The 22524-nt window shown below is 37.5% G+C and overlaps 1 protein-coding gene across 3 annotated transcripts in view; it reads right to left on the bottom strand.

Moving 5' to 3' along the window:
- The window catches only part of OSBPL10 (oxysterol binding protein like 10), a 115943-nt gene that overhangs the window by 65421 nt on the left and 27998 nt on the right, over positions 1 to 22524 (bottom strand). For 2 of the 3 annotated variants that reach the window (XM_086467975.1, XM_086467973.1), the window contains exons 2-4: positions 16726 to 16901; positions 14890 to 14969; positions 2701 to 2892 (exon numbers count right to left, since the gene is read on the bottom strand). In XM_086467975.1, coding sequence (XP_086324101.1) covers positions 2701 to 2892; positions 14890 to 14969; positions 16726 to 16901 — 448 coding nt within the window. The remainder of the gene's footprint in view (positions 1 to 2700; positions 2893 to 14889; positions 14970 to 16725; positions 16902 to 22524) is intronic. The other variant, XM_086467974.1, reaches the window with a different exon arrangement.

A 22524-nucleotide genomic window follows, 5' to 3' on the forward strand; every position in this document is an offset into this window, starting at 1 on the left:
GTAACATGGCTAAATCAAGACAAACTGGTCCAGAACCGAGTAGCAATTCAAGTTCAGCACTTCCCAGGGACATTGCCCAAGCCAGTGAAGACTGTATGTCCCAACTGAAGGATGCTCCTTTTGTAGCATTCCTGTTTTTCACAGATCTCATCTATAATATTGTAGTATTACCATACCACTGGTTTTAAAATTTAAAACACACATGCTGCTTCTCATTTTCCAGAAACATATCAACTCTTTCCACGGATTCAACTACTGTATTTTACAAGATAGTTAACACAGTCTTATTTACAGTACAATAATAATAATAATAAAAAAAAGCTTATTTGCATGTCAAAAGCTTCAATGACTTCATTCTGTAAGGGGAACACTAACACAGATCTATAATCCTTTTGCGGTCTCTTCCCTTCATCCAAATCATACCAACTTCCAAATAAAAAGCAAAGTTTTAGGTGTTGAAGAGGGGATTAACTCTCTCTTATTGTGCTTTTAGTTCCTATTTCTCCTCACTTCAGATTAAAAAAAGGACTAGGGCAGATTTAAGTGCACTTTTGTGACGGCCTCTGGACCCACCTCTTCATTCATAAATTTAACAACGGAGGGTAGACCTAAAAGTTGCCATCGATTCATATGAGGAACAAGAATATTCCCTGAAAAAACAGGCAGTCAACATGTACCCAAGATTATTGTATCCACTCTGGAAAAGGAGGGAGAAGGAAATGCACAGAGCATGCCATTGAAATGAAACTTGTCTGCTTCCTTAACCTGGAAAAAAAAGACTTATCCTTTCACAAAATAGAAGTAAGATCACCCAAGCAAACACTTTTTACGTGAGACTGGGGAAGAGGGCAGGACTGATTTTTTCCACTGATACACTTTTCTTTAAGCAGCAGCACATCAAAAAAAAAAATCCAATATACAGAAAGGTAAAGTTCACACACCTCCTTAAAAAATTTTCTTATGCATTGTTTATCTCAGTACTATTTCCCTTCCCTGAAAAACACTCATTTCTTTTAACCTTCAATCATTACCATATGTTTAATTCTAAGATTTTTTTTATTGCAGCCCTTTAAATTGTTCTCACAGGATTTGGTGCTGCAGCTGAGGTATCACTCACATCAAAATTGACAAAAATAATTATATTCCACTATTACAGATTAAAGTCATGTAATATTTACCTTTTTGGAATGACATCACATTGCAATACACTGCAAACAAACGAGTTGTGAAACCCCAGGCCTTTTCTGCAGGGATGATAGCTAACCACTTGTTCTCCGTTTCACTATAGACTAGTATTTGTTTCTTCCCTCCCGAGTGTAGTTCTTTGCGATCTGTTGACTTCTTCCCTTCCCAACCTATTATGATTAGCATATATACTAATTCTCTCTTTTAAATTCCCTTCAGCCTTACCCAGCTTCATTTGACAAAGCTGCAACAGCTCCCACTGTTTACTTTATTGATAGGTTTAAGGTGCACTCTGAATTCAACCTGGGAGAGCAAATACATTCAGTAAGGTAGAAACAACTTGGGGGAGATGATTGGTAGGCAGGCATATTCTCATGAAAAGCAAACAGATGTATGTTTTCTATAATGTAAAGAAAATGTGGGGGACATTCAGACAGATCACTCTTCAGAGCAAGGAATGACTATTAATACAATAGAGAATACAAGGGAAGTTTTCACACCTTTAATGTCACTAGAACAAAAACAAGCCTTTTTCATCAGGATGTGTAATTTGAGTCTTCATTGTAAGCACACACTAAGAATTTATTCGAATTCTTAATAAGAAAGGTCTCAATTCATAAAACCTTTAGGCAGCATAAACTTAAAAGCAGACTCTTGAGATTGCAACTTGAGGGACTGGGGTAGATATTTTAAACCCATGTGATAAAAGAATGCTTTAAAGTAGCTAGGCTGCCAAGAGTTTCTTTGGTGGGAGGGGGACCTACAAAGGCACTATTAGAGAACAGCAAGAAATTCAGACAAAGCAAAAATAAAGGGATGAAAGAAAGATGAAAGCGAGTTCTGTGAAAGTCTGCCATACTATTTAAGCTTAAAACTCTGTACCACTTCTGTGGTCTTGAAGACAGACTTAAATCAGTATATGAGTCATATTTCTTAAACCCTGGTAAACATGCTTTGAACAAAATATGCTGTCTTGTTTGCTTTTCGTGTGTTTAATACAGACAAAGCATTCTTCCATCACAAGGCCAGCAATAGAAACCTAACAACCAAGCTAAGACTATAGCCATATAGAAACAAACTGCTGAGCGTGGGGAGCTGTGTCTTCTTTCACATTCATTCATCAGATTGATTCAATTTTTTTTTTCTAGTTATATTTCAATGCTTCAGGGCCCTCTTTCCAATCTGAAAGGTTTTGCTGCACGCAGCTTAAAAGAGATGTTCCTCCAGCTATGCAGCACCACTGCAAAGTCTGGGAGCTGTAGTCAACCTACTTCCTCATTTAAGCATCTGCACACACTAATTTTAACATTGGCATAAAAAAAGCCTGTATACACCAGAATTCAAGCTGAACCAGAGCTAAAGACGACCTTTTGCTCAGCAAGGGGATCAAAACAAAGCAGTCATACATAAAGTAGGAAACAAAGAGAAACGTTAACTTGTCATACTTGATTGCTTATTCTAAAGCAAAATAAGCATTTAGAAGTTAGAGCAAAACAGCAGATTTTTATCTCTTACCTCTCTGACTTCATGGAGTTGACCAGAACGCTGGCTCTTTGCTCTTCGAGCAGCTGCAGGTGATTTGTGATGTGTGATGGTTACAACAGTTGGCCCAGTTTGATTCATATGTTTCTGGCCACTAGGAGATGCAGAATTAACTGTCCCAGGCGGCAGGAGAGATGAGCTTCTGCTTCGTGAGGATGAAATGCTCTAGAACAGACAATGGGATATTGATATTAGCAACTTTTACACAAGTAAGTAATTTACAATTTGGGCTATAGACTTGTGCTCTTCTACTTTCCTCACGAACCTAAAACTGCGTTCAGGACTGATTTATTCCTTCTGAACCATCTGCACGGCTCAGCAGCGATCTTCTTGGAAACACTGTAGCTATTGCCTTTGTTTCTTGGATTGCCTTAAATTGGTCTTCACAAAATCTCCTCAAACTCCTACATATTAACATCCTGCTAAGTTCTTACAACCATACTTTTTAGGAAAGAATAGTAAGGATTTTGCAGACAGAGTAATAACGATGCCAACACAAACATTTTTTTAAAGAAGCCATTGACCTATAATTCACCAAACTAGTGTGAACAGCAAGGAAGAAGAAAAATCTTAATGCTTTCACCTGATGAACTTCTCAAACAGTGCAGTGCTGTTTCCAACAGTAGAGGAGCTGCAATTTTGGCAAGGCCAATGCACACACCAATTAAACATTAGGATTTAAAACAAAACAAGGCTTAAAGAGTTTTGGAGTAACCTTGGGATAAACCCTAAACGCAAAAAAGGTTAGAAATAAATCTCCAACAGTATCTGCAGTATGAATACTCTTAACATACAACCTATCAAATCACAGAATCACAGAATGTTGGGGGTTGGAAGGGACCTCGAAAGATCATCTAGTCCAACCCCCCTGCCAGAGCAGGACCACCTAGAGTAGATCACACAGGAACACATCCAGGCAGGTTTTGAATGTCTCCAGAGAAGGAAACTCCACAACCTCTCCAGGTAGCCTATTCCAGTGCTCTGTCTGAACATTCAGGAACTTTCTCTGTTCTTATCTAACCATTTGTCATTGTTGCCATCTTGGTTTGTTTTCCACAGCCCTCAAACCCGAGTTTTCCTGCAGGCCTTCAGGACGCCAATTCTCAGTCAAGCTCATGTGCACTAGAGCACCATGGGAAGTGCATGGGATAAAAGTGCAATATAAAAGAGCTTTTCCCTTCTATTTGAACTGTTGATTGCATCTATAAGATTAAAACTGAAACACAGTCACTCTTTCTTCATGAAACACAAACTACTTCAGAGAGTGACCTTTAGTAGCACTTTAAGTGACGTAAATATACAGGCTGATGGGTGAAATGCCATTTCCTCTCGCCTACAAATCCTGCATGAGTAATGATGGCAGCCTTCAACACTGCTAAGACAGTCACTGTCAATGTAGGGTACTACTCTTGAGTCTGCTGGCAAGTGCATCAAAATATGACTTAGATACAATCTCTCTTCTTAGCCCTTACAGGTCAAACTTTGAAAATCTGTGGAAATTTCATTAAAAGACTTTCAATTCAAGGTGGACAGGTTCCAACTAGCACTGGAATTAAAGTTAGGCATGTTACCACTACACTGACTGTAAATGACAAGGCAGATTATCTGGCACTGCCACGGAGCAAAAGTGAAGTAAGTTACAGGATCACTCTGCCACCCCCACACTAAACTAGACTTCAGACTTCTTGAAGCATTTGATAAAAAACGGGTTATCACACTCCCAGTGTGCAAACAGCTGCTATACTTATAGAAATAGGCATTACTCCACTGGTCTGGACTTATATTTACAAACGCTTCCAAGAATGATGGCCTGATGTATTTGCAATGAATATATTCTTTACTACCATGACTAATAGGATTATAATAATAAGCATCTGTAGGATCAGACTATTCAAAAGCTATCCATCCTGGCTGATATTTCACAATTGCATTTAAACTGGATTTGACTCGCAAAAAAAAAAAAAAAAAAAAAAAAAGACACTGGGGTGGAAGTTGTCAGAAGGGCACAGAAGGTTGCCAGGTTTTTAATTCATCTTCCATTTGAAAAAGCATTGCTTAGACGTAACTGGGTGCGATTGAATTTCCTTTTTTAAATAGAAGTTTCACAGAAAAAGGTTATCCCTAGTATGTAATAACAGAATATAAATATACTTGCTGATGTTTCTTTTTTTACACTGACTAGCATCAGAAGACTTCTAAGTTTAAGGTGCAGAGGAAGAAGATTATTTCTTTTTTTTTTTTCCCAGCATAAAATCAACTTATCTTCCAGTTTAATAAAGTTACTCTGTTTTAGAATGAAATCTTCTGAGAATCCCCAACATTCTAGTGTCTTGCAATCACGGTATTAAAAATACACAACTACTACATTCATATAGCTAAACTGATCCTAAAACTCAGATAAACAGGAGCAATGTAAAACAATGAGTTTAGCCATTAGTTTTGTTTGAAAGAACACAAAATCGTGTGAGAAGTGAAGTTTTACTGTTTTGGTGGGGAAGTTAAAGATCTGCAAGTAACAAAAATCACGTAAGTACATAAAAATCCATGGATTGTTTTTGTTTAAATAGAGAATCAAGAAGAAATTCTAGGAGAGGGAGCTTTCAGAAAAAACATCTGCCAAAATAATCTAATTTAACCCGTATGCTTTGAGATACACGTTAGTAAATTGAAATGCACATATATCCTAAGTTAATAACTATATCATTGATATTATTTGGCAATTCAGTGCTATTTTTCCTCAAGACAGTGTTTCAGACTGCAGTGAACTATCTGCAGCTGACCCATGGATCACAACAGACACCTTGACTGCAACTCACACCTCACATTTTCTCTCATCATCTCACCTAACACCACATGCCTTTCTCCAAATCCCACTGATGCTTGGGAGTCATAAATTTGATAGTGAACTATTAGTACAAAAGCTGCTAGCTAGCTGCAATTTTTTTACCTGGCTTCGTATCACAAGTAAGCAATGCACGCATGTCCAAGAAATAGATATGCCCATCATTTTAGGAGTCTCTTAATCCAGATTAGATTTTTTTCCCTTCAAGATTTGCTGTAGTTCATATCACAACTCACTGGGCTACATCAACTACTCCTAAACTGTTACTTGAGACAGAATGAACAGTCAGCGGGACCACAGCGCATTTTCATTAAGTTTTGCAAAGGCATGTGGCAGCTCACAGAAACTGTTGGTGGATGGTTATTTAGGCATAGAGTTTGGGAATCAGTGAAGCAGGAGAGAAAAATCAGGAAGAACAGCCCATCTGTAGTTTCAGTAGCAGGTGATGATCAAGACGACTGTCCTGCTACAAGGACACTGGGTAAGTTCAAATCTCTACATATGCAAGTTCACAGCCTGGCAAGGGCTGACTACATCACACTACCTGGTGTGCCTGACATCCAGCTGCATGCCTTACCCTATGACAGTGCTATGGGATCTCCAGGGAGAGATCACCTCTGTCAGTGAGCCCCTCCTAGAGTCCTCTCCTTCCCCTCTCAGCACAAGATAGTTATCGACCCTGTGCAGCTCACTGAGTCAAGAAGATTTGCAATCTTGAAATAGCACAGTCTGGGTCAAATATCAGAGCCAAATACATTGGTTTGAACAGCTGCTACAGGTCGATAAGCGAGTTTTCCTCACCTCTTCATTTTCTGTCCCTTTATACCTTTCATCCATCTACTGACCCAGTAACTCCAACCAACGTGACAGAAAACTGCACCAGCCCACAACACAGGTCCTCTAGCGTCTAATTTGGGATTATCTTTAGAGGACATCTGTAACATACAAACCCTAAATGAGCTCAGCACCAGGACCTCTGGCTACCCACAAACCCTGCCTAGACAAGGCCCCAGAATAAATGTAAAAAAATTCCAATTTACACCTTGCAAAAGCAGTCACACAAAAAGTGCGGGTGAATGTCTGCAGGAGGCAGTTTCTACAACCACTCAAAACCTTTTGAAGCGGGGCTCCACTCCTCAATGCCACAGCAAAGCACTGTGCCTGCTCCATCATCCAGTGAGACAGCAGTGGCAGCTAATTCCTTCTGACAGCTTCTTCCTGCCACTGCCAGAAGAGGCCTCTCCAGGAATTACATGCTCAGCCCCTTAGGCACTTTTGAATTTTACAACACATTGTCAACACCTATGTCCCAGCCAAATACTTGACTCCTCTTCTGCAGAACTTCTTCAGATTAAACACTGGGAATGACAAGCATCTCTTTTGCACTGACACACTGCTGTGCTAATTTAAAAAAAAAAAAAAAAAAATCCATTTTTGTTAAAAACCTAAGTGATGTTTTCCACAGTTAAAACCACTCTAATTACACACCAAACTACAACCGTCATTAAAGTCACTCTTCCAGGAAATCAAAGCAATGACAGTAACTGATGGATCTTTATTCCTAATCCCCTCCTCTTCCCCCTAGCACTGCTAGTGTGACTGATCTGCCTCTCTAACTATTACATCTTGTTTTCTTTGGTCCTACTACTTTCTGGTTTGCAAATAAATAAATCAATAAATAAGACTGTGAAAAGGCTGATGAAAGGAAGACATAAGCTCTTCAACAATTAGTAATGCACGGTGCCAATAATGAGCCAAGAAATGCACAGGCTGAAGCATCCCAAAAGGATTACAAATATTCTGTCCTGAGGCTACACTTTACCATTGCACCAACAGTTTGCCTGCTAATAAAATGAAACTAATAAAAGAAAAATAAAGATGTTAATAAAAGATTAATCTGTAACTTGTGTTCATCTTGGTTTTATGACCTAAAGCTGGCTAAAGTACACCTAGCCAATATAGATTTGGGTTAAGATTTTTAGTTTAGCAGACTGTCCATCTCCAAGATAAAAAAGCAATATAACGAACGCTTCCATTTGGATATCAAAAATCCTAACAATTAAAATACTGTAATTGTAGAACAGTAAGTTACAACTACACTAATGTTTTCATGACTCATTCTCCCTGGAGATTGCCCTTCCTGCTCACAAAGAATCTAAGTGTTTTTCCACCATTTACCAGAAGCAGTTTTGTTTATTTTGGAAAGTAAATGCAATGTTCCAGATATCAATAAACCAATTTCTGAAGTGAATAGTCACATCCATTTATGGCTGATAATCGTAATTTTCACAGTCACTGTGCCACAGAATAATAAATACTGGAATTATGTTCCTTTACTTCTCTGCATATATATATAGCACAAAACCAATCCCTGCATGCAACTTTAGAGGAATGACAAGTCACATGATACCACAAAGTAATTACAATTTTGAGACACCACCATTCAGTATTCTAATTCCCATCTACCTCTTTTCCAATGTATCCTAAGTAAACAAACACTGATAAAAGAAAAATATGGACGGAGATCTGTTTAATTTACACTATAATCATTCACAAATATTAAAATGTAAATGACTGAATCTACATAACATCCAGACTTCAGCATTGCAAAGGGACTGGCTTATGATATGCTTTGCAGATTTGTGTAAAGCACCATCTATGGTACTAACTTTTATGACAGAGTATTATAGTGTTTCATTATCTTCAGTAAGGCAATACATGTGTCTGCTTTCAAGCAAGAGATTATGATAATCATTCCATCACAAAATCTTTTTCTTTGTCAAGAACCATTTGAGCAAGCTCATCTTCAGTCCTAAATGGATTTTTTTGCATTTCTGTAAAAGGGTTTTGAAAGCAGAGTGCTGTGAGCAACTCCCATCTTCATGCAGCTTCCAAAGGGAGGAAAAAAGGCGTCAAACAGACACATATCTACACTCAAATACTGCTTCCTTCTCAGCCTCACCATTGTAAGGATTTCCAAAGCATGTTTTAATTAGAAGCACCATTCTTTGGTTGACTTCTATAGGTCAAGACAAGGAAGCAGACAAGCATACCAGAGGAGGGAAAAGTAAACTTGCTCAAAAGGAAAAGAGGTTTGATGTGCATAAAAGAATCAAAACAACACTCACAAAGACTTGAAACTTTCACTAATCTGGTTGTATGGAAACAGTTATCATGCATATGACAAAAATACCCAGTGTATAATCCATTTAGAAATTTAAAGGTATCTGCATTGCTATTCATTAGTAAGGCAAAAAGAAACCTGATAAAAACCAAGTACCTAGGAAAGCCATTCTTCCAGCTGTGGAGAAAAATTACACATCTGCCTCAATGATTTGATAAAAGCATTGACCTGAAACTTTCAGGCATTACTAAATGTGCTGTTTCACATTACAACTAAACTGCTACTGCAGTTGGCACAGAAAGGGGCAGGTTTGGACTTTTTTCTCCACCATCTCTCCACGCTGGCTCTGAGGCCCATTTGACCTCATGGACAGCCACTCCTTCAGAGAGTTAAACCAGAAGTTTTCTCCTGATTTAGATCCCCAAATTGCCTTTCGAAAGGGCTGGATGATGGTTGTAACAGGTACTAGGAGCAGTGCTTGAGGGGAAAGAGAGCAGGACAGTTCCTCATAGAGGCATGCAGTCATCAGATTGGCTCAGTTTTAAATACAAAGACTCAGACTACACCAGAGAAAGGTTAGGTTTTGGCCAGATCCATTTCAGCCGTTCTCCATCTAGGAGGAAGATGAGAGCATGGCTTTACCACAGGGGCTGCTGGAATCAAAGTCCTGTTTCCCCTACAACACTGCTCATCTGATTCCCCAGTGAGCCGGTTAGAAAGCTAAGTCCTCTTTAATCGGATGCCATTTTTTCTGTTTCTGATGCCCAAGCTAACGAAGAATCAGAAGCACAACAGAGCCTGCATAAAGGGTGGCACAAGAAAAGGGAACTGAACTGCCATTTACAGCTGCAGGGAATCAGCAAATGAGTGCACCTGAAACGTGAATCCACACCATCCAAATTTTAGCAGCTCACTGTGCATCTCCAAACCAGAAGCTGGAACAAGGGCAAAGTCTACCTCCTTATTCTAGCACAGACATAAGCTGAAAATTACTATCTGAGCACAATTTAAGACAGAAGCTACTTCACAAGATAAAGGTTTCTGTGCCCTGCCACGTTCCTGATACGCACTGAGAAATAACAGAAATCCAGCAACCGATCCACACACTGGAATCGAGCTGGCATAAAAACTTGTGTATTTGCTTTTAGTACTGCTCTTACAGCCATCATCATTAAACAGTCAAGAAAAAAGAGGTATGAAACAGAAGGAGTGACAAGCTTGTACAATTTACAGCTATAAAATTATTCTTGGAAGTTACCACAAAAATTATGCATAAGCCTACTTCTTCTTGGAAGCATTTTATATCACTGAATTCCAATCTGACTAATGCTTCAGTTAAAACCTGTACAATAATATTCACTTAGAATAGTCAAAAAAAGAAAAAAAAAAAAAAAAAAACAGCAATCCTATCCAGACAGAAGACTTCTTCCAATATAGTGTGATCTGGCACTCTGTGGAGGTTGAGCAATCTGTAATTAAGCTAAATGGGACTTGTATGGGAATACGAAGAACATTTAAGACTATCTTACAGCATGGGAATTACTTGCCAGAGAACATTATACTTTTACTGCTTTTTTTATCATTAAGACCTAAAATTTAATTAAAACGAAGTGACAGACTTAGCTTGTGTTACATCCGCTTGTTAGCGGTATAGCTCACCTTTGGACCATTCATTAGGATGCAACTAAATTTAGTTGTCAGTACACAACCTTTCGGGTTTTTAACCTTTTTTTTTAAAAGGTTTTTTTTTAAAAAAAAAAAAAAAAAAAAACAACACTGCTCTGCTTAATTTCCTCCATCACTCTAGTCTCCAGCTGAAGCTTTAAAGATAGCAAGGACAGCAAGTCATACAACAGCATTTTGAAGCAGGCAGTAGCTCTGAAAAACAAAGGAAACCAGTGCTGATCTGGATCCAAAGCAGAAAGAAGGAATGCTCTCCTACGAATATTTCACAGAAATAGTAACACAGCTTCAGCTTTGAAAAACATTCCCCAAATTTTCATGTTTTCCTATGAATCTCCTTTCAATAATATCTATTCAAGATTTCAAAACACGTTCACTCTCCAATATGAAAGACCTGTGGCTAAGAGTTGCTTCACTGGTATATTCTTGGGAACCTTCCCACTGCTTGCCTGGTTATCCCATTATTTTTCCCCAGTTAACCCACCTGCATAAGATAAAACATACCCCTCACTGCATATTGTACATTTCCTATTCCACTTCCTTCTCAAGTGTATGCCTCCTAAAAAATAGCTAGAAATTTCTGCCTCTTGTCCTTCCTGAGATAAAGGTGAGTTTAAGCTGTAGAAGAAGCTGGGAGCAAACACTCAGGCTCCAACTTTCCAGACACAGAAACATGCCTGTCCCCAGCAGAGATAAAGCTTGGATTCTGTTCAAAGTCCAGAAGCTTAACACACATTAGTATCTATCTGCCTGTTCATGACAGCACTATGAGAGGCAGACAATTTGCAGTTATTACTTGCTACAGCCCTCAAAGTATGGGAAGAGAGAGATCCAGCCCTGATGCCAGTAGAGTAACAAATCACATCATGACAGTCCTATCAATGGCAGGGCTATTCTAACAAAATCCAAAAATATAGGTTTTTGTCAAGCCCTCAATTACGCAAAAGGAAGTCAAACATGTACCCTTCTCTGTGTTGTTACAGACCTTTCTATGTAAAGTCCAGTCCCTAACCCCAACACAAAAGAAACAGTAAAGTGGCTAAAATAGCAGCATGCTATTTTATGTAAATTTAAAATATTCCACTCCCATGCTAATAATTATTTTATTAAAGTAACTTCATCTATAAGAGAAAGAAAACAATAATCAAAGAAGTGTAGCAGTTCTCGCTTCTCTTACCTCCTACCAGGCAGTGGTTTTCAAGTAAGAAACGTTGAGGAAAAGAAAAAAAGTTATAGAAACACCTTTTTTCCTAGCTTCTGGAATCTCTGTGAAGCATCACTGCCTTGCAACCAATATCTGATCTCCAAAGTCTAATTATTGTAGTGTTAAAGCTTTTGATCACTAGCTTCTATAGAGAAAAGCAGAGAGAAGCTTTAAAGCTTACTTGCAGATAAAATCCAAGCTGGCACTATATGCAACGCTAAAGTCAGGCAAAATCTGCTTCGTATAATACTCTAACCCTGAGATGACAGGATGGGAAAAAGGAAAAAAGTGTGTTGAAAAACAAGAGACAAATCTTGTCAAAAGAAAGGTTCCTAGGAGCAGGTAAGCATGACATTCCTTCCAGTACAGTACACCTCCGGAGTAAGAAGCAGAGTTATCAGTGGTCTCATCTGAAGCACATAAATTCCCAACATGTTATCTTCTGGACTGTTAAGCTTAAAAATACAGAAGACATAAATTATTTCTTTGCTCTGTGGCTTACAAAAAAGGGGAATTAAGAGTGCTTTGCTAACAAACATGTAAGTGAAAAGTAACCTAGTCTGATTTTAGATGTAGACTTGTAACACAAGACTAAGAAAAATATGTTTTCTTCAGCACTTCTATTTTATAGTAAGTGGATCCAAGCTAGTTAAAATGCATGACTAGTTGTACCAACCAAAATGCATCTACACTTCAGCATCCTATGTCAAGTTTCTGTAACTAGTCAGTCTTCCAAGTAAAATGCAAGAACCCTCCTCTTGCTGTCTGAAACAATCTTTCATTTGGTTCCTCAGTTACGTATGCCTGCACCCCTCCATCAAGGAAACTCTTATTTTCTTGCACAATGAGCCTAAGAATCAGAAGAAAGCCACAGCAGTGGCAGGTCCCTATGCAAGAATACAAGAACAAGTCTAGAAAGATGCTCCTCATTCTAAGCCCTTCTTTGTATTTGATACAGACACTATCTTTGTATTTAATAGCCTCCTACTAGCTTAGTCAAGACTTTCCAGTAACATTTTGCCTTTCAAATACTTTTCAAATTTATATATGCTTCTAGCATCCAAAACATCCCATAATAAACTCCAGTTTTCATTCATCTCCTTTCATTTTGAACCTGTTTTCGGCTCATTTTCTTTGAAGCTCCCCCAACCGTATTATTAACAGCTAGCAAATACTTCCTATTCAGCCACTCCAGAGCACTTATTAACACTATCCTTCCCTGATTTGCCCTTTCCCTTCCCATCAGCACAAAAAAAAAAGACAAAAAGACCCCAGTGCAGTCAAGTTTCATCACACAGTTCATTCTGTACAGAAGAATATCAGAAGCGATGAGAAGTACTTTCCCCCCTACTCCAATGTTTCCATTTCAGAAATGGAAGGGGACTGAATAGAGTATTCTAGAAAAGTATTTGACAGAGTTAGAGCAATCTAAGTATTTTCCCTTTTGCTCCCTGCTCCTTTCCTGATAATTCCTAAAATTCTACTTGTTTTTTTTGGACCACTACTAATTGCTGGACATTTTCACTGTTGTAATACCAAGATTTTTCTCCTGACATACTAATTAATTCAGAGCCTATCAAAATACGTAGATATTACTACTGCAGAAGTTCAATAGGGAAAGGCAGCATGAAAAATTCTTAGCACAACTTATGACTAAGTGCAACAGTTTTTACCTAAGGAGGAAAAATGATCCAAACATTACTTATACAAAGATCAGCTTCAGCACAATTACTACAACTCTGGAATTAGATATTGGTATTAAAATAGACAACTCTACAGAACTATATATGAGGAGCAGGCAAAAGGAGAAAAACAATTCCAGTGTTAAGAAATATTAGCAAATGAATAGAGAGTAGAAGTATGAGTATGCCACTGCACAAGTCTCTGATATCGTATGTACTGAACAACAGTTCTACTACCTTGTCACAGCACCGTGTAGATGCTAACATTGAAATGCATTCAAGAAGTGACCGAAGAACTTACTGAGGAATAAGTCATTGATGGTAATTGAGTATAAAAAGTTACCATCTCTATCTAGCACAGGAAGTCCCAGAGCTGCAAATCAACAGCAGCTGTAGGAGGACCCTCAACAAGTAGACCCTCAACAAGAATTGCTCCTTTCTGAATAGTACTGGGCCACATAAAAAACATATTTAATTGCCATGCACAAGAACCAAAAAAAGTATTGAAATACTGAAGTTACTTATTCTCCTTCGAAAAGGGTTTTAACCACACCATAATTGCTTCCTGACGAGTTCACACCACTTAGAAAGAAGAACAACAGGTTGGGTTTATTTTACTTCACACACTTAAACGAATGCCAGTCTCCTCAAAATATCATCCATCTTTTCAAAGTCCAACTTTTAAAGACACTCAGGATCACAACTTTGACTGCAGTTAACTTAAGGCTGATACTCTCAACATCTTGCGGCAGAGAGGAATCCTTTCTGCTTGCAATTATATGCATTTTTAATATGGCAAACAAATAGTCATAAGGAAAGCAATCTTTTTCAGTCTGGCAAAGATATCAATGGAAGTGCTTAAAAGACTGAAGATAAGAGCGGGACTTTTTTTTTTAGTGACTTACTATTAACACCAAAAGCATACATAAAATAATACAATAATAATTTCTTTCTAACGGGTTTTTTTTTGTTTGGTTGGTTTTAGTATTAGTATATTTAGTATACTTTCCAAGTATATTCTAATTTAAACAGACTCATGTAATTTCTGCTTGGAGACAGGGGATACAACCCATTGTTCTGCTATTTTTAAGCTTCAAACATTTTTTTACCTGTCCAAAATATTGATATGTTTGAGGACAAAAATTCTGACATCACTTCCAAAGATAAATAAATAATATAAATCTTCATATGATGACCTCTTTCAGATTTGGTAAAGAAGCTGAAGACTGACCACTGCTAATATCTACCTGAAGCTTCTATAATAAGAGCCATTAAATCTCACAAAATTAAATGAAACTAGAATCAGTTAACATTTTTAAATACTAATCAGGACATCACACAGGTATTTATTAATAAACTGTCCATCCAACCACGCAACTAACCATGTATTGACAGCATCCAAAATACACTTCATTAATTTCTCATAAATAGGACAATGTTTATTTATTAAGGTTGCCAAATTGACTTAAGCCTGCTCCAGTTAGTGAGAAACAACTTGCTGCTTTTCTTCACAAACCTCTAAACAACAACCTACTAACTACACCAGCCAGTCTGTCATCCAGATCATGCTGTTCTTCACCTACACCACTTCAAACATAATAGTTACTTCTCCCTCTTAATTATTTACCTTAGAATTACCTTCCTTGTGATGTTTGGCACAGGATCGAAGCTGAGTTATCCAGTATTGTTTCTCCTTTGCATCAGCAGCTAGAATGGAGACAAGAAAATGCAGGAAATCACATATAAATCAATACTCATTTTTTGCATAAGAGAAGGTGATGGAGTGGGGCGAGAGAGACTATTTATTGGTTAGAATGCACTACAAATTCTAATTTACGCTACTTAAATTAAGTATGTTTAAGTGCTTCCGTACAACATATCTAAACCTCAACTTAAGATGCTGCGGCCAGTTGGAAGAGATAAGCTTATGAGTCTTCTTCACACTTACCTCCTCCAAATGTTATTAAAAGCAGAATTATCTCAAGATTACTTTATTTTTAATATTTTTAAACCACTTTTTGCTTGTCTTTTTGTAAAGGACAAGGATCACACTGTAGCATTTAAATCAGTAAAACCTCTACACACAGGCTGTCAATCAGCTACCAGACAAGCTATCAGTTCCACAGATACTTAAGTACTTCTGGTTTAATGTAGTTCAGTTAAATCTCTCTTTAAACCAGTGTGTCATTCACACGCAACTTACAAGGCACAAGAATGAAAAGCACAATTTCCCACACACATCTTTAAAAAACAGCTTTAATAATTATTGGAAAGATTGTCTGCAGTCTCTATCAGGTGGCTCCTGTTTAATAAGTCTCTTCAGGAGAGAGGCTTGGTTTTGTTTGAAACAAACTGCTACAGTAATCCTAATTAAGAATACCAATACAGAGTGGATAATTTCAGTAAATATTTTCTCTTACTTCCTCTGGTATTAAGTATGTCAATGGTTATTGACTTAGCAAAAAAATTATTTACTGATTTGAATCAAATTCATAGGTCTCATTAAATTAAAAGCAGCATATTGTAAGTATTTGATAATCCCAAGTGATTGGAAAAGCATGATAATGAAACCACAATCGTTCATGATTTCTAGCTGTGCAAATTCCAAAACACTTTCACAGAAACTCTCCCTGGTTGTTCTTGTGTTTCCGTTACACATATAAAACGGCACCAAACTGCACCATGGGGGAGTGCTGCATGCTCTGTCCTGCTAGACAACTGATAAACTGGATCAGTATAAAACTACTAGAATTTTAAACTTTTGTAACACTGTATTGCATGTCAATTTTTTTATATCCTTTTTATTTTACAAACTAGTTTGATATGAAAGTATCCTGATCAATCAACCATACTGAAAGTAACTTAGAATCAGAATACTACTTTTTAAAAAAAAAAAAAATTCCAAAGTAACTCTTACATACCCTATATTGTCTTTCTTACATTAGTAAGGAAAGGAAGGCAAAATTTTATGTTAAAGGTGTGTTCAATTATTCTAAGACTGACAAGAACAGAGTATCTTAACAGCCTTCCACTGGCATTTTTCTCTTCTCCGACCCATCAGCGGATTCATTACTGCACATAATCTGCAGGATGGTGGCAGAGGAGAACAATATTAGAAAATAAATGCTATGCTGTGGACAGCAATCAAAGCAAATTTTTCGTCCTTCAGAAGCACAAGAGATACACTGCACAATCAAAACGCCACACTAACAGCTTGTAGAAGGCATCCTAAGGTATCTTCCAACCCTGAAAGTCTCTGTATTGTAAATTCACATGTATTTAACTCCAAATTACTCTCCCACTGTGTTTGATAATATAGTATGAAACAATATATAACCACTGTATAACCACTACTTTTTGACAGTATAGGGAAATAAAAGAGAAATGAGATATGAGAGAAGAGATGCAGAAGAAGGAATGGGAGAGAAGAATGACTCAGCTGGCACTTTAAGCAGCACTGTACCTCTCAACTTATACATCTCTCCATTAGCAGAGTAAACCACCAACATATGCGGCACTTCGTCACTGGGCGATATTATAGCTCCAGCTAAAGACAAGGTTCCTCGTGGCTTCTGGGTTTTACTTTGTTCATTCACAAAATACTGCAGAATCCCCGTCTCAAAGTCCAGCACAAAGTACCTGTTCAAAGAAAATTGCAATCGTATAGTATTTCTGTCACAGTTTTTCACATTTACTCAAAGAGCAGCACAGATTGATCTCAAATCAAGATCATAAGTAAACAAATGAGGTTAAAATCAGTTTTCTAATAACTCAGTTTTATAAGGTACTGTTATTTTGATCATTAGGTTCGGCTTTTCAAGGGCATGTGTGTGAGCTATTCTTTTATTCATGTTTCTTTCAGAATAATGGTGAGGTTCACATACAAGACATGAAAGCAAGAACAGGAGCTTTTAACTGAAGAAGTTCCACTGAAGTAGTATGACACTGCTTCTTTTGAGGGTTTTTGGCCCCTCCCTCTTTTCTTCCATTTATAACCTTTAAAGACATGCTAATTCCCCACAACTAGTCTTTTGAAAAGGTGACACTTTTTGCAGAGGGATGAGCACAATTAAAGATACCATGATATTTTCATCTTTGTGATAAAGATTCACATACAGATGTTGAGTGTTATGTTGAAAACTGGCCAAGGAAAGTGAACATTCAGTTCCCAATAAGTACTAGGTAGGAAGTATAAACACCCACGTGTAAGAAAACAATTAGAAGGAGAAAGAAGTAAAGTCAAAATTCTATTTGGTCATTCTGCCAACAAATTCTAACAAGGAAAAACCATTTTTACTGCTGATCATATATTCAGGATCAGAAAACATTCAGCCAGTGAAAATCCAGTAACCACAAAGATTTTTTTAAAAAAAAGTTTTGACACACACAAGCCAGTCCACAATAAAGCAACTGGTAGAACTACAAGATCATACCAAAAAAAAAAAAAAAAAACCAACCAACAAACTAACCACATTGTCCAAGTGCACTAAATGAAAGTGAAGATGTTTCAAACTTAGTGTGTCAAGTCTCAAGAGCTTGAAGCTTCCCCCTGCAAATAAACCTATCTTTCACAACAGCACAGATGTTAAATTCCATTTCCCTGTGAATATCAACTATGCTATTACACAGAACATCTATTTAACAACTTAACTCTTTGCCAAGAGGGGACAGACAGCAACCTCCTGGCTCAAATGAAGGACAGTTTGCTATGACTCGCCACAGACTAGAGTGAAGATCACACAAATGCAGGTTACCCCCTTAGCTTTTACTAAAAACCCAGCCCTAACAATCAGGCTAATACCACTAACATGGGCATTTGGAATGCATACTACTTGCTACTGTTCTTATAGATAGGATCAGCATAGGTTATATGAATTTGTGCACCATATTTCAGAAACTGTCATTATTCACACTTCTGTAGCTTTGTACACCTCAAATTTGCTCAAGTCTAAACTACTTTCATCTCATCGATGAAAGCTCATCTCTTTATTCAAGCCAAGTAAGCCTGGGCACAGTGCAAGCAGTCATGGCCTAAGATTTACAGAGCTTCAGACATTTCCCTTGGGCAACCTTTCTTTGCCACGTTTATGCGTAACACTGTTGTCGCCACCTTCACACCAGAACAAAGATTAAATTTTCTTTAAATTATTACTGATTAATAAGCCCTTTCCCAAATAATTTTAAGCTAGTGCATCACTACACCCCTCACTTCTGCCCTGACTCCATCTCCCACATCTCCCACAAGTACCTCTGCATCCCTTTCCTCACAAAACAAATAGAAAGCCTCCCTTCTGTAATCATGAAGGAAATCTCTTCACCTTCCCTTTATCTTTATCACAAAAAAAAGGACTAGAGAAATGGCAAGCTGAATGTCAAGCACCACAATGTTTTCAATAGAAGCGTTAAAAATAAGAAGGTCCTAAATGGAAATTGCCAAAATTTCAGGAGATTACCTTATTGACTTGTATTACACCAGTCCATAACCTTCCTGTTTTGTTTGACTCTCAAATTATTTTACAATACTGCTCTGTCACTTAGAAAGCATTTTTTCTCTTCAGGTTGCTTAGTAGGGAAAGATGATGCACTTAACAGCAGGTAAAAACAGCAGAATTGGAAAATATACAATAAAAACAGTTGTACTTAAACATTTCATAGTAAATTTTAATTTCGTTCATTCTCAGTTTTCCTTGTCCATTTTACGAACATCTGTTACGTATTCAGAAGAAAATGCAGAGCACTAAACAGAAATTATATCATGCCCCTAAGAAAATGATACAGTAGCTTGACCCCAGACCTAGTGCTTTTCTCCATCCAATTGACAAGTTTTCAGCAATCTCTTTGGGTTTAGCAAACAAGTCTAGGCTTTATAAACAGCGATGTCCATTCTCAGCCTGTGCCATCCTCATTATAATTTCATTGTCCCTTTATTGTTCAGGTACAAATCATTTCCTTCAGCCTTTGTTACCAGGCCACCTTTTATCAATTAACTACCCTGGAAGTCGTCATTGTGGTTACTGCAGTACAGCTCTACAATTAACAGAAGTAGGAAGAACAGTTTTAAAAAAAGAAAAAGAAAAAGGAGGAAAGAAAATAAGATGCAAGAAAAGTCATCTTCATCATTCCCTCTCCTATCAAGACCAAAGAATTTTGGGAAAAAAGTTTCTCTGAGTCTATTAGAATAGAATCTATTAAGTTACATAAACACTACGAGCACTTCAACTCAAAAACCTTTGCAAGCTAAACCAGCAAAGCACTCCCAGAATGACTGTAAGCCCCACAAAGATGCATTGCCATAAAACTACCCTAGGGAAGACAACCAGCCATTCAAGCACAGAACACAACTTTACCAGCACAACAACATCCAGGAGCAGCGACTTCTACAAGTCCACACATGCAGACACAGCATCCTTCCACATCCTTGTTGTTATAGCTACAGCAATAGCGTTAATTTCACCTTCTAGCCAACCATAACCTATTTTATGTACAGTCTCAGAAAAACAGAACATTATCATTGGTCTCGTATCTTCAGTTTTCAGTACCTGTGAAAGTGTCTTTGTTGCCTGTAAAAGCATGCAACATGTTTCCAGTAGAGCTCAGCAGTGATCTTAAAAAATAAAAAACCCCAAGCAGTTATCACAAGCTTTCACATTGTCCTCTTCAAGTGTCCTGCCTTCTTTCTTGTCCCAGATGAACCAGTTTCTATATCTGCCAACTTTGAAAGTCATAAAAGCAAAGAATTATCTACGGAAAAATAAGTCCCAACTGCACAACAAAAACTGGTTATGTCAACAAAGTAGCTTTCCTGTGACTCTCGAGAGCTCAGGAACTTTTCACAACCATCCTGATCATGACACTGTTCATGTCACACAGAACCAAGTATTTGCTTTTCAAGAGTTAAGGTCTGGTGCGCAACTCCCCTCTTCACCTTTCACACAGTGGTATCACAAAAAAAGACAGACAGGATTAAGCTGCACAGACAACTATAGTCTCACAAGAGAAGCAGGAGGATAACGCACTTTGAAAACTGCTAAAAGGACAGGAAAATCCAGGAGAAGGAATAAGGAACTAAATGTCATATCAAGCAGTGCAAGACTCCATACAAAGGAGGGGGGCAGGGAGGAACAGAGAAGAAACAGAAGCAGATTTCAAAAACATTTTCTTGCATCGCAGACCAAGCGATGACCCAGTTTAGACCGTCACAAAAACACAGAAGAAATGGAGACCGGATTCTTTCATTAACTGAGGATGGAAAAGCATTATATATATAATGCAGAAAAGAAAAGTACGTGTCCCATTTTAGAAGCCCCATGTAACTGTATCAAAAGGACAGGGATATCTTTTAACTTGAGTTCCACAAGTCATTTGTTCTGTGCACCAGGGAAATAACAGCACTAACCTCTTTAGAGCTGATTAATCTTGCCACCTTATCCTGTATTTTTCTATTGGCCTTGCTCACAGAGCACGCATTTACCCATGACGTCATAAATCTGTAATTAATTTACATATTAACATTGATGGAAACTAGCATAATCTTTAGAGAACAGTCAGGTAGGAGGTAGCAGAATCATGTTATGTCATACTAGACATTAAAGCAATTAGTGCCATATAGAAATGATTAAATAACAGTTACTGACAGACACTTCAAAAGACAGCTCAATTTTTCTGTTATTCCAAAACTGGACAAAATCATCATTTTTGGGTTTTGATTTTTTTTAACTTAATATTCATTAAAAGAGTCCATCTAATGGTAAACTAGAAAGTTACCGCTTTAACACATTTTAAGCAATTTTAACTGCTTAAACAGTGTTCACAGTAGACACATAAAATTACAGGCAAGGAAAAGCAGACCATTTCACAGAACAAAAGCCTTGGCCAATGGATTATTCAGCTTAAACTCAAATCCATTCAGAGACTACCAGCTTCCTGCTCCTGCAGCCCAGCCTCCCTCAAGCTCCTGGGATTCATGGGGATACTCTCCTCTGCCATTCCCACTAAATGCAGACGCATTGCCAACTGATCTCAATTACAAGATAAAACATTCAGCCACACTCAGCAAACTAGGATTTTATTGCTGTTCTATCAAGTTAAAGAAAAAAAGTCTGACATTACCAGAATTTTTTTAAGTTGCTCATGAGTTTGTCAATATGGCCTGATGACACTTTATTTCTATTTTACTTCCCATATTTCAAAATCAGCACGCTCTCAGAATAAATCCCAAGTCTTGCAAATTCTGTAACTATGTGTCTTGATTAGAAACTCATGTTTCATCCCCCTCCCTTTTACACATTCACCTTGACAACCACTAAAAAAAAAAGTCAAGCAGAAAAAGCATGACATATTAGGAAGCGTAACTATGTTGCCTTCTGAATTCTTGAAAGGGAAGAGAGACTTTAAACACTGTACCAATAAACTATTTCAACTGGATTTTGCATTCACAGATATAAGCCTTTATTAAAGTAATAATTATATTAGTATTATAATTATATAATATTATAATAATTTGGTTTTAGTTCCCCGTTCAAGAAGAACTTAAGAAAAAGCAATGACTATGGTTTAAAAAGTGATAAAATGCTAGTAGTATATATAGGAGGAGATGAAAATGGTGTACCATCAGGAGCCTGTCAACAGAGAACAGCAGATATACAGGTCTTCTGTGAGAAAATTTGACATTTACAACACTATCCTAGTTTGAGGCAATAAAAAAGAATTAAAAAAAAAATATTAAAGAGACACCCAGAAATAGCAGAAGCACGCAATATGAACATTTCCCATGTAATTTACTCAACCTCACTGGATTTAAGAATTTTCATTTTCCCATTTCCAGTCAAATTAAGCATTTCCATATTCTCCAGCAGAAATGCATACTTTAAAAAAAATTAAAAAGCAAATCAAAACATTTCTAGGCATTTCAACATTCAATTGCACATCCATAACATGGTGCACTGCTCATGGAAGCTGTCACTCAGATGCAAGTCTGCAATGCACCCAAAGGTATGTTCCCAGCAGAAAAAACACCTCTTAAAATAACTTAATTCTTTTCTTCTCTTATTCTGAACACATCTCAGAAACCAACCATCTGAAAATAAGTTTTCACTACTCTGTAGTCCCAAGAAGCTTTCAAGGTAAGACTGACAAATCTTTCCATTGTGTAATGATTCCTACTGAATTGGATTCTCCCCACACCCTTCTTCCCCAGCTAAGTCAGTTTTCTGGACCAGATTTTGTACAACTTCCAGTTTGAATTCACATGTGATAGAGGCTT

Source organism: Leptosomus discolor, chromosome 7 (genome assembly GCF_034619465.1).
Source record: "Leptosomus discolor isolate bLepDis1 chromosome 7, bLepDis1.hap2, whole genome shotgun sequence".
NCBI classification, from domain to species: Eukaryota; Metazoa; Chordata; class Aves; order Leptosomiformes; family Leptosomidae; genus Leptosomus; species Leptosomus discolor.